General features: G+C 43.7%; 1 protein-coding gene across 2 annotated transcripts in view; it reads right to left on the bottom strand.

Annotated features, from left to right (window-relative positions):
* The window catches only part of LOC111574669 (potassium voltage-gated channel subfamily D member 2-like), a 33,946-nt gene extending 22,148 nt beyond the window's left edge, over positions 1-11,798 (bottom strand). For both annotated transcript variants that reach the window (XM_023279378.3, XM_023279377.3), the window contains exons 1-2: positions 11,433-11,798; positions 9,971-11,152 (exon numbers count right to left, since the gene is read on the bottom strand). In XM_023279378.3, coding sequence (XP_023135146.1) covers positions 9,971-11,082 — 1,112 coding nt within the window. In that variant the 5' untranslated portion in view covers positions 11,083-11,152; positions 11,433-11,798. The remainder of the gene's footprint in view (positions 1-9,970; positions 11,153-11,432) is intronic.
* Positions 11,799-12,786: the final 988 nt, after the last annotated feature.

The following is a 12,786-nucleotide window of genomic DNA, read 5'->3' on the forward strand; positions in this document are numbered from 1 at the left end:
TTACATTACAGGTATTTTGCAGGTAAACCAACATGTTTGGACCAAAAATTTCAGCTTCAAGTCATCCTCTGATGACGATGAATGTCTAAATTCAAAATTCAAATTCAATACCAATCCCTCCACAGCTGTTGTGACATTTCAGTCTGGACCAAAGTGGTGGATTGAGTGACAGAACAGCTTTGCCATTTATGAAGCCTCACCAGCAAAGTGGCTAAAATGTCTGCAGCGAGTTGTTTATGCAGAAACCTGGTAGAAAATACTCTGGTTTATCACAATGGAAAAGTAAATTATTCTGAAATACAGACAAAAGACAGACAGTGATATGTGCTGCCTTCCACCGGTCATGTAACTGCTCTGAATTTACAGTGGGTGGCCACAATAAAACCATCGTCGTTGTTTCCCTTTGTGAAGATTTAATGCTCCGTTCTTGAGACTGACAGAAAAGTGAAGATTTAAGACTGCTGTAATTTTTTAAGACAACAGTTTGTGGTAATTTAATTGTATCCCAGTGTTATCTTTGATTGAAATTTTGATATAAACACCTTTCTGACATGCACACAAAAGAAATTACACAAAAACAAAAATTCAGCACAGTTCTCACAAGCTGGTAGCTATTACACAGCTATCGTATTGGAATAGCTGATGCTGCATTCATATATTGTGTAAACCACCAATATACAGATTGTAACAGCAACTCTTTAATAGAAACTGGCCAGATTTTATATTTGCAGTATCTCGCAAAAGTGAAGAATGATCATGAACTATTTGTCTTTAAAGAATCCTGTGCTAGACAAGCTCAAGGTGTCTGAAGGTCTGAACTTGACATAAACTAATGGCACTATAGGATCACCACTTTATATGTCATCAATCCATATGAGACTGCATAGAGACGGTTAACGAAGAAGAAAATATTAAGGCTGTGCTGATCACACACCTGTGTAAGAGAAATTAGTTTGAGGTGAAGGAGAAAAAAAAGCGCCCGGAGCATCTGCCCTGTTTAGTTTCTGTTTGACCAAATGGCCTACATTAGGTGATATATTTGGCTATTTATAGAAGCTGGGGCAGGCAGGAAACAGCTGCCATGCGTCAGGGTGACAGGCTGACATCCCTCATCTCAGCAGGACCTCCCTGCCAGGCAGACAGGAGGAAGCTCTTTATACCTAAACTGAAATGGGACATAGCCTCTTATCATTCACGCCACATACAGAAAACTCATAATCTATGGAGCCCATGGCAAAGACTCGACAATGAAACTGGGTTAACAGTGGCTAGTATGGGCAGCTCAATTCAAAGCCACACTTGTGAGTTTTACAGAGCTCTTTATTTTATTTTATTTTTTTTTAACAGTGAATACTGTGGATTTCATTCAAGTGGGATCAGTATTGATCATGAGAAGCTTTTATTGTGGCATCCTAGCGCTGTAATCTGGCACAAGATTCCTCAGCTCTGACAAAAATGAGATGGTTCGTGAAGAGTGAAACAAGGGTTTAAGCTGACAAACGAGCTGAATCAATATTCATGACTTTGCAATGAATCTGCTCTCGTTCAGGTATTATGAATGGCTGTAAACAAAGGTTCAATTAACGTGTGAGCATCAAAGTTTCATCGTTCTCTCTCAAACTGATGACAAGCTTTGCCTTCTGTTTGTCTCTTGAACATGAAAGTCTATATTGATTTCATGGCTCTCGTGGGATACAAGACAGTAATTGGTGTTAACATAACTAACTGTTATACGATGAAACTCTGCCACCAGGAAATGAATGTATGCTATATAGCATTTAAAAGTAGGTACTTTAAAAACTAGGATAACTGTCAAGGTAATGGATTCCTCTCATTTCACCTCAGCTAATGTTTTGCTGAGAGGCTTTAAAATTAGCATAGCTTTCTTTTTAAAACCTTATCTACAGTGATATCCTATCACTCTTCAAATGAGGTGTCAGAAAGTAAGTTACATCACTCTTTGAATTCTTTTGTTTCTGTTTCGCTCACACAGCAGACTGGTGGTTGCTGTTAGCGATAATCTCTGAATCTCTGCTGATCACAGATGTTGGCTTGTTGGCTGAGGGGTGTTTTTGATAAAGAGACAAATGTCAGGGGGAGGGATACTCACACTCTGGCATTATAAAAGCTGGCACCATTTCAAGAAATCGTGTTTGCTATGCTGTCCCATGCGTCTGAGAGAAATAATCGGTGGAGTGAGCAACACACACCCCTCCCAGACTCCTCACAGTAATGGGTGGGACCGTCATCACCTTCCTCACAACTTTATCTTCCTATGTTTGTGCTGCTGGGCTGGATTTTGAGGTGAAGAAGGGGCCAAAGGCTGGTTTGAGTCTAGGAGGTGCATTATAATGAATGCTAGTTTAATGTTCGCTATAGTAATAGTAGCACCGAAAATAAAATAACTGTTTTCTCCCTCAGCGCTCATTACATACCAATGTGGGGAGAAGTGTAATGCTCATATTGGCGCAGTGGACATTAAAAATGTTACAGATCATCATTAAAGCAAACACAGCTTGTGCTTTGTATGCTGATTAGTTCAACACTTACACAAAAGTAACAAGTCCAAAGCCATTTACTTGCATATGCTAACCTGTTATTACAGTGACTCTTTTCCACAATGCTAATGGGACCATGTGGCTCATATGAATTAATGCTTTTGCTGTTTCAACTCTATACTGAGCTGATAATTAGCTTTCTGACCTTACAGTAAAACCCAGGCTATAAAAATTTAAACAACTGAGTGGTAGTGACTATTTTTCTCCAAAGACACTCTTAGTTGCTGTTCTTAAATTAAAAAAAAAATCTTCTTGCAAAATGTGAAAATGTTGCATCTGAGAGATCTACAGCTACTGCAATAAAAGGACATGAGTGGATTTGGAAAAGGAAAAAAACACATCAATAACAGCAAATCCATTGAACATTTTACCTCATCGTAACCAAAACTGTAAATCAAAAATAAGCAGCAGACTTACAAAAAGGAGTGAATAAAGACTGATGTGATTGAACCTGTTCTAAAAGCGATCAGCTGCAACTGCTAAATCTGACGCAACAGAAATGAAACACAACAAATGCTGCATCCATTTTAATCATAGCAGCACTCGGCAGCCTCTTCAGTGAACGTGCCACGCTTGGCAACGTTTGAAAAATGGCACCAGTTGCATTTTTATAACAGATAACGGCCTGGTCCCGGTACAGGGACCTCAGGTTGGAAGGGGTTAAAATCTGTAGTGTAAAAATGACACATTGTGGTTTTTATGGTGCTTCTTGGCCAGGAACAGCATCGAAATGACTGCAGGAAGCAAAACACAAGCAAAGGCAGGAATGACTGTCAGCATTTTTGGCACAGAAAAAGAGAAAAGCAAGGCTGCAAACAAATGGAACACAATCAAATCAAGAAACATATGGAGCAATTTAACAACACTTAGGGAATATAACAAATAATACCTACAGGAATGGAATTACTAACACCAAGACTTGTTCTGGGTTTAAATAGTTGCATTAGTGGGATCGATACAAAAACAAACATAATAAACAGCCTTTTGAATGCATAGACTCTTTGCTTCACTGCCGCGGTTTTTATTTACCATTAAAAAAACTGTCTTGTATGTAGTTAATGTTGATGATGATGAGAATATATTGAAAAACACACCAATCAGCCTTTATATTAAAACCACTGACAGGTGAAGTGTAGAAAATTGATCATCTCATTAGAATGCAATGTTCTGCTGTGAAACCTTGGGTGCTGGAATTTCTGCAGACGTTATAGTGATACGCACCATCCATTTAAACATTTCTACAGACCAAATACACCCTCCTGACTGCAGCAGGGATCCTCAGCAGGACAATGCGTCCCACCACACCTTAAAAGCTGCTCGGGAATGAGTCGAGGAATGTGACAAAGAACCCAAGATGGTGACTCTGCTTCCAAACTCCCCAGATCCCAATATGATAGAGCATCCACAGGAACAAACCAACCCACTGACAGACTGTACCAGACACCACAGGACTCCCCTAGAGATCCTGACTCCATAATTCAGTGGGTCAGAACTGGTTTAGTAGCACAAAGGAGACCTATGCAGTATTAGGCAGATGGTTTTAATGTTGTGGCTGATGTATATTCACCAGATAAATCCTCCTCTGCTACATATCACATTACCTCATTCAATATCACCTCACCTTTTTTTTTTATTGAAGTTCACAGATGGATATTGGTGATTCTGACCCAGTATCACACATCGTGAAATCAAAACCAAATTTTATGGTTCTGCATGTCCTTAGCACATGTCTTGTTCTCTTGAATTTATTTTTGCAGAACACATTTTTGATGATCCTGACATGATAACTAAATTGATCAAATGCTGAGCACGGTGTAAACCAGAGACTAGACCAAAGCGGATCCATTTAGAATACTGTTACACATTTCAACAAAGTGATGAGGAGGCATTATGTGTGTCTGCATACCAATCTCCATGACCACACAAGCCATTTCCATCTGTATGTAAATGCTGAGTATGTAAATAAGCCGTGCGGCACAAGAGGAGGAGATAGCTGTTGGACTTGGATTTATCATTTGCGCACTATTTGATCCACTGATCTTGTGCCATACACTTCAGATCTGATATCTCTGACAACATATCAACTTTCAAGATAGGACACAGTCACATAAAATCCAATATTTCCTCATTTCATTCACTCACTCAAGCTGGGTCAGGGTTTCTGGGCTGTTAGATTGGATGGAAGTGGAGCCAAGCAGAGCAAATGCTTTCTAACAACAATGAAATCGAGGTGATGTGTTTTCTCACATATCTCCTTATTTCCTAATGCAGTGATGCTGCATTCATTCAGAGCAACTTTAATCTTGTTCTGGAAAATTCCATTAATCTTTGACGCTGCCTGCAATACAAAGAAGAAGATAAAAAATGCTGAGCAGAGGAAAAAACACTGATGCCATATTTTACATCCTCACACTACGTTGCCCAGGCCCACGTGCTGAACATGCTAGTCTATTGCCCTGCTTAATGCAGCACGTTCAAAGTGAATTAATGAAAATCCCCCGCGTGGAATGGGTGTTATTGGTGCTGCCTCGAAGACGGGTTGTCAAAGAAATCGAATCAAATGGGAGGACAGCCATTTTGTCCTTGCCATATAGATTATTTATCAATCTGACCATCCGCAGTGACGCATGCCTGCTTTTAGAGTCAGTTCACATACACAGTAACCTCACATCAACCTACCAGCTGGCCGTAATCTGTTTCTGAGTTAAGGGTTGACTGACCACAAATACATTTTCTTTCTGACACTGTATTTTTTCTGTACAAAATATACATCATTTCATTAAAATCTAATTTACAGTGCAAATGAAAATCTTTGACGTTTATACCTGTAAAAGTGCACAAATATGATGTAATAAATCTGTAATATATGAATGCTCATAAAATGTTAATCAATCATTCAACTCACACCTCCACAACACCCTTTTAAATCTCTGACTGCCAGTGAGAAACTGTTTCAGCAAACAAAGAGGAAAAAGAAAACGCAGGGGCTTGCGTATTTTCAATTTAGCAGGAAAAAAAAGAGGCTCTGTCTTTTTTTTCTTACAGATTCTGTCTTTCACAATGATCTTAATCTCCTCTGAAGAAAGCTGCCTGTTACCGCCCCTCGCTCTCACTCCTCCATTTCGCAGTCATTTGCATGAGCAGAAAGGAGCTCGTACAGAACACATTTCAATGCCAGGTTCCTCTCATTAAGTCACCTGTCACTTCAGGACCATTATACTAGCCTCATATTAGCATCACCTCTCCTCCCCAATAAAGCACCTGGAGGGCCACTGTGAGCCTACAGGCTAATGGCAGCCTACACATCTCACATCAGCCACTTCTGTTTTACACAGTCATACATCACATTGCTCATAATGGCTTGCTGATTTTCATAATGTGCATAACGTACACAATGCCAATTGGTGTAATGTATTCATCTGAACACAAAAATTACACCCATTGCGCTACATAATCAAACACACCAAATGTTCTCGCTGACTGTCGCTCAGTAGAGAGAGAGAGAGAGAGAGAAAAAAAAAAGAGTGAAAATTCTCTGCATTGCCTGCCAGGGGCATGGTAACTTATCCAACCACATGAGTACTATATCATCAAGAATGCATTTGTTATCTCTTGGGTACAGATACAGTAAAAGGCCCTCCAGATTGTTCCTGTACATTTCAATTACAGTTTATACGCAGTGAAGAGTTTGGACTTCAAAAAGCGTTGCTCTGCACCACATTGAACCATGAAGTTAATGCTTTGCATTGTAGGCTTTGATTGCCATGGGGCTGAGGTGTCAAAACTGGCAAGCATGATAATGGTTATACTTCTGGTGCTTTATGGGCCCTACAGTGACCCTCGTGTCTGTTAACCTTGCTTCCTCTGTCTTATAAATCCTATCCTGAGAGGTTTATAGGGCTCACTTGTCAAGCCTTCGGAGCTGTATTTGGTGGGTGGAGCTGCAGCACAGACAAACGACGTTGTGATAAATCCTGCATCTGTTGAGTGGCTACAATGTACAGGCGTGTATGTTGCACCGTAAGACAATGCACACAGTAAATGTCACGGCACATCGGTAATTAGAATGATCATTCCTCCCAGCGTTATCTCTAAGCTGTAGATAAAAGAAGGAGATTGAAGTGAGGAATGGGAGCAAGAACTGGGGGAGTGCTTGAGAGGAGCATGTTGTTGTCAGAACCTGAGACCTATCATGTCTATCAAAGGTAATGTCTGTCTGTGTCCAGAGGGTCGTGTGTGTCTCTATGCCCGGCTAAACCTTGTCCTCGCTGCTCCTCTTCCCTTGTGGGTTGCGCTTGACTTCCACCGTTTTCACAGCTGCTCTCGGCAGTGCACTCCATTACACCTTAAATCACTTAAAAGATCTGAAGCACCAAAAACTCCCTCGGCAGCTAATTCACCCTGACCGTGTGGATCATCTAGAGAAAATAAGAGCAAGAAAACACTGCAACATCTGATTCCAGCCAGATAACGTGCTGTGCTATCTTTATATTGGAATCTATTGCTGCTTTAACTGGACAATATTAAATCAAGCCGCAAAATTACACTCTCTGGCTTTACTGCAGTTTTAAAAGATACCGCAAAGCACAAAAGCACAGATAAAAAAAAAAATCTCATATTTTTCACTCAGTCACCCAATTCTTCAGGTTCTTGGCAGCAGCATTCTGACGGAGGAAGATTCCTCTTTGCTGGATATCCGAAAGCAGCCACAGAGATTAGGCTCAATAAATAAGGGGGGATAAGTGGGTCTTGTCCTGTGTTTGGTGGCACAGAGCAGTAGACACACAGAGGCATGACATGCAGCTGCACAGTGCTATTGATTCTCCGCTGGTCTCCAGGCACCCTTCCCTTTCATTCAGGCAGCCTGCCAAGTGCCTCTGAACAGGAGCCCCTGCTCTCCCAATGTCTGCACGTCTGCTTAAGCACAATCAATGGGCCATCAGCAGGGGAGAGAACGCACGCCACTGTCTTTACTTCCACAGGGTGTGAGTCAGGGAAATTGAAAATATATGTAGTGGAAAGGCATCATGATACCATGCAGGCATAGAGCGTCGCTGACTATTAGAATGAAATCAAATGCTTTCAAAGGCTTCAGATGGAGGTTCCAGCCAGAAGCGTCCCCGTTAGTCTATAAAGAGCTTATTTACCTCCGAATGAAAAAGACCGCCCCATTCACATCAGTCTAAATAACTATTTGTCAGACGTGGATCAATTTCTCTGCATGCTGTGCTCCGAAACAAACTATCCGAATACCTCATTTCCCCCTGATCAGATAAGCATTTGAAGGTTACTGGAGGAGAGCACAACAGACAGTTTCCTCACTCCAGTGTATCGGTAGACGATGACAATCATGATTCAGCTCTACATTGCAGGCTTGTAGGAGATGTGTTGTTTAAAAGCACACCTCAAGACAATGATGGATCGTGAGAAGAGGCCGACTTTGTCTCTCAGTGATGGGTATTCAGCCTCTCCAGCGGTGGTCCACTATGCAGCATTCTGCACCACTGTAAGGCTTCGTTTCAGGTTGCAGATCTGTCAGCCAGGCTGTCACGGTTCACAATGGAGTGACAGAGACGTCCCCATTACCAAGGACATTTCGGTTTTGTTCTCCCACGGCAAAAACATCTTTTTCAAATCCATCTTGAGCAACACAAAGGGTACTCCGAGCTGAATGCAGCAATATCTTTGTTGCTCCCCAAAGATAAATAATGTACCCTCTTACACAATTCGTCTTTCAACTGCGTTTTGAATCTAAATGGAAAGCATGGCCGGTGCAGCATTGCATTCGAGATGGCAGCTTCAATCACCAGATCATGCATATTAGCCACTAATTATACGCTCATTGGTCATTTCGAGGGTGACTGGTGGTTCGACTGGTATTGAGTGAGCGCAGGGGGGAAGAGTTGTATGCCATTAAGAAGACAGAAAATCCTGTAACTCAGTGTCACCCGCAGCATGAGAGCAAATAGAGAAGTAAGCATGAGTCAAAATTTGAAATGGCAATAATTGCAATAATAATAATCATCAAAACAGCATATGTTGCCTGCAGAGCTGAAGGATAACCAGGTGCTGCTTGGCTGCATCAATGCAGATGTGAGGAAGGACAGTGGTTGGAACTGCTGTGCATCAATTAAAGCTGCACATTTAAAGTTTACATTCACAGCATTACGCCTGGCACATCTCAAGCACACTTATGCACATATTTCCTCACACTTAAACAAACACCTGCAGACACATAGGCGAGCACACACACAAACACACACACAGCCAGTGGCGATTTGTTTTTGCAATGTTTGATTTGTGCTGTTATGACTTTGAAATTAAGACGCAGCGTAATTTCAACAGGACCTCGTTTCTGTGTCATCAGTGAGGAAAGAGGAGGAGGAGGAGGGCGTGAGGACTAACACTGGCTGAGTGGCTGCGCGCAGCACCGAGTGCAGAAGCAACCAGTATATTTTTACACACAAATCAGCAATGGTCTGATTGTGATTTCTCAGTGTGCCAACTGCGCGTCCCCGCTTATTTATTTGAACAGATAAGAACCAAATGACTGCCAGATCGTCACGCACACCAAAGTTTTTCAGCACCTTGGAGAAGCACATTGTTCCAAGGAGCTGTGCAGGAGTGAATAATGGTAATATTAAGAACAATAATAATAAGAATAATAACCCACACCGAGCAGCTGAGCGGCTGAGTGCGCTCATCAATACAAATTAATTCGATGTAATCGTCTTAACTGAGTTTAATTATTTTATGCCACATCAGCAGACTGTACAGCTGACGTTATTCATGAGCATGAAATTAGCAAATATTTACTGTACCTCGTTGGAAGAGAGAGAGAGAGAGAGAGGAGTTGAGGGGATGAATGAGAGGAGGCGCGTGTGCGTGCGTGTGCGTGCATGTGTGTGCGTGTGTGTGTGATCTACAGATTTTATGAACTACTCTGCCTTTAATGTCACTGCTCTTGCCTCGGTTTCGCCTGTAAACGCAGAATGCGGGATCTTGGCCATTTATGAGCCCTCCTTTGTTCGGTGAGGGGCAGGCTCATTGATAGGCAGTGAAAAGCTCACAGAAGCTTCAATAAAGCAGCTCGTTTCTGCCCTTTGATTGGCTGAGCAGAGCTAGAGGACGTTGATATGACCAATAAACGCACACCTGTGGCCGCACTATAATTAATCCAAACAATGGCCAAACAGTTAAAATTGGGCTGATTGTAAGTGCAGCACGAGAAGAGACAAATTATGGTGAGAAATATCATGAGTCCGTGGTGTTGTAGTAATCAACCAGCTGAGGATTTATTTGAACTCGTGCTCAGTGTAAATATGAATGTTTCACAGAAGTAATAAGCCAGCAGAGGTACTGATCTGTGGTGTTTATGAGTACGGTTGTAATGGACTTGTGCAGCCACCTACCCTAGTGTTGTCATGGTGACAATGGTGTACCAAAACGCTGCGGGGATGCTGGTGAACTTGCTGGCCGAGGAGCCTTTCTCTGCATAAAACATGACCGTCGCAAAGATAATGATGGCCATGGTGAGGGAGAAGAGGAGGAAGCCCAGCTCGGAGGCGCAGCTCTTCAGCGTGTAGCCCAGGATGCGCAGCCCGGCGGAGTGCCGGGAGAACTTGAAAATCCGAAAGACCCGGAATACTCTGAGCGTGACGAAAGCACCGCTCACCTGGTCGTTGTCGGTCATGACCAGGCCGATGTAGTAAGGCATGATGGCGACCACGTCAATGACGCTCATCACACTTTTCATGAACTTGTAGCGGCTGGGCGCCGCGATCAGACGGAGCAGATACTCGACTGTGAAGATCATGACGCACGCAGTGTCCAAACAAAAGAAGGCCAGCGCGTAACGGTCTCCACAGGAGATCTCCTTTGACCTGTTGGGCAAAGTCCCGCACGGAACCGTCTCCACCACGTTGGCCATCACTGATATGGCGATGAAGAATCCTGTGACATAGTAGAAGACCAGAGCTAAGGTGCTGGTGTGGGGGTTTTCAAAAGCCCGCCACAGGTACTCCCGGAACGTCAGGTTCACCGGCGTGACGTCATTGTTCATGTCCATCTCCTCGTCATCCTGAAGCCTCTCCGCATTTTCGCGCCTCCGGTCTTTGTACTCCTCGTAACAGCAGTCCCCGATGATCTCGGGGATTATGCCAAAGAAAGCGAGCTCCTCGTCGTACGCCGATATGCACTCTTGGCGCGGATAGTGTAGTTTCCCCGTGCGGTAGAAATTGAGGATGTGTCTGAAGATGTCGGGGTCGCGGTCGAAAAAGTACTCGTTCGTCTCCTCGTGGAAAAAGAAGTCCCTCTCCGTGCTGCCCAGCAAAGTGTCGGGGTACCTCTCCAAAGTGGTTCGCCACGTCTGAAACTTGGTGCCACTCACGTTGAGGATGATGAGTCCGTCCTGGGCTTTCCTCTTGTCTTGAGGCGGGGTGGGCATCGGGGTGCTCGCCACGGGCATCCATCCTATGGCCGCCGCTCGGGCAAAGGGAAGCCATGCCGCTACACCTGCTGCCATGCTGACCTGTAGTGTTTAATACGACCCTGCTCCGGTGATCACAGTGCTACGGCTCGGAGATGAATTGCATCTGCAGGGAGAGCAGCACACAGACACACTGATGGTTACAGGCTCCCGAGGCACCTCGGCTGAACAGAATGTGATCAGAAAAACGCACCAGCCCCATTTACTTATACTGCATAGCACTAGCAGTTGAGTATCACTCTCAAGCCTTATCCTCAGTGTAACTGTTCAGTTACGGAAGCCCACTTTGCGGCAGAATATCGTCACCCATCAATAATCCGGAATGTGTGTGTGTTTTTTTTCCACCTCCCCTCTAAAAAAAAAACAAGTGAAAGAAAAGCACCCACCTTAGAGAAGGTTGCTCTTTAAACTGCATCCACGGTGAGTTCAGTGAAATCCCTTTCCTCGGAAAACACTTGCGATTACGCCTCCCATCTATTTGTCACTGCAGCCAGACGGTAGAGGCGAAAAAAAGCGACACGAAAACGTTGTATCAACAAGTTAAACAATTCAAGCGGCAGTTTCTCAGCACAGCGGTCATTTGTCCGAGCGCGATCCTTTCACCCCTTTTTTTTTTCTCTCCTCTCGCCGCCCGCCAGCTTCATGTGCATAGGTTTTTTTTCCCTCCCTTTGCAGCTACTCCTCAATAAACTCCTGTTCCTCTCGTCGACTGCAAGACCACCCTCCCCCTTTCCTCACCACCGAGCCCCGACTGTTGGAGAGAGGAAAGGAAATCGTATGCAGAGCGAGAGAGAGAGAGAGAGAGAGAGAGAGAGAGAGGAGTGGTCCTATCTGCACCCAGAAATTCCTCTGCTGCTTCACTGAGGGGGGAACTAATCAATGCGTAATGGTGGTCTATAAGTAGGCGGCATCTCTAAAGCCTCCCGTTGCACAGCACGGACTTACCCCAACTGTATATCACCTCATATGTACCGACGTTGCCATCATCAAACATAATAATGTGGCTTTGTTTGTGTGGAGGTCGTAATAAATTTGGGTTTTCTATCCACGCGTTGACGCACGAATTCTTTCTAGTTATTTCTTCTTTTCCGATTTTACAAATACGCTGCAGGGTGAGAGGGGCAAAAAAGTCTGATCAGTTTCAGGAGTTGTATATTTAAACCCTCACCATACACTCACTGACTGGAATATCCGTTCTTTTTCTAAATACAAAAACAAATATACCGATTTCAGATCTGCAGCACATCATGTTCAATACTGTTTCTGGAATTGCATTGTTCTGTGATGCTGTCGGACCGAGTTACGCGGCTTAAAAGGTCAACATCATTGGGCTACACTGCTCTACTGACATTTTCCAAAATAACCATAATCAATGAAACGTCTCTCGTGCTTCATAACGCAACAACACTGGCGTCTACGCTGTGTCCACTGTGCAGCGTGTGTTTGCGGCTTGAATCATGTTTGGCTTCAGGTCCACGAAGAGCACGTTGCCACTGAGCTTTTAGCGCAGATTTCACCAGTTTTTTTCCTCTCTCTTTTTTCAGCACCACGGACAGCAGCCGAGCTATCAACACCGCAGCACCAGTCAGTTTGTGTTGCCTCCTTGCAGGTTACAGATTCCAGACATGTTTCACGCTGCAGTCACATAGCTGGGGAGCTTCACTTAAGCGCACAGAGGGGTGTTCAGAGCCATGCATAAGTACACGCAGCTACTGAGCTTCTTGAAAATAAATGGCTGGT

Source organism: Amphiprion ocellaris, chromosome 3 (genome assembly GCF_022539595.1).
Source record: "Amphiprion ocellaris isolate individual 3 ecotype Okinawa chromosome 3, ASM2253959v1, whole genome shotgun sequence".
Taxonomy (NCBI): domain Eukaryota; kingdom Metazoa; phylum Chordata; class Actinopteri; family Pomacentridae; genus Amphiprion; species Amphiprion ocellaris.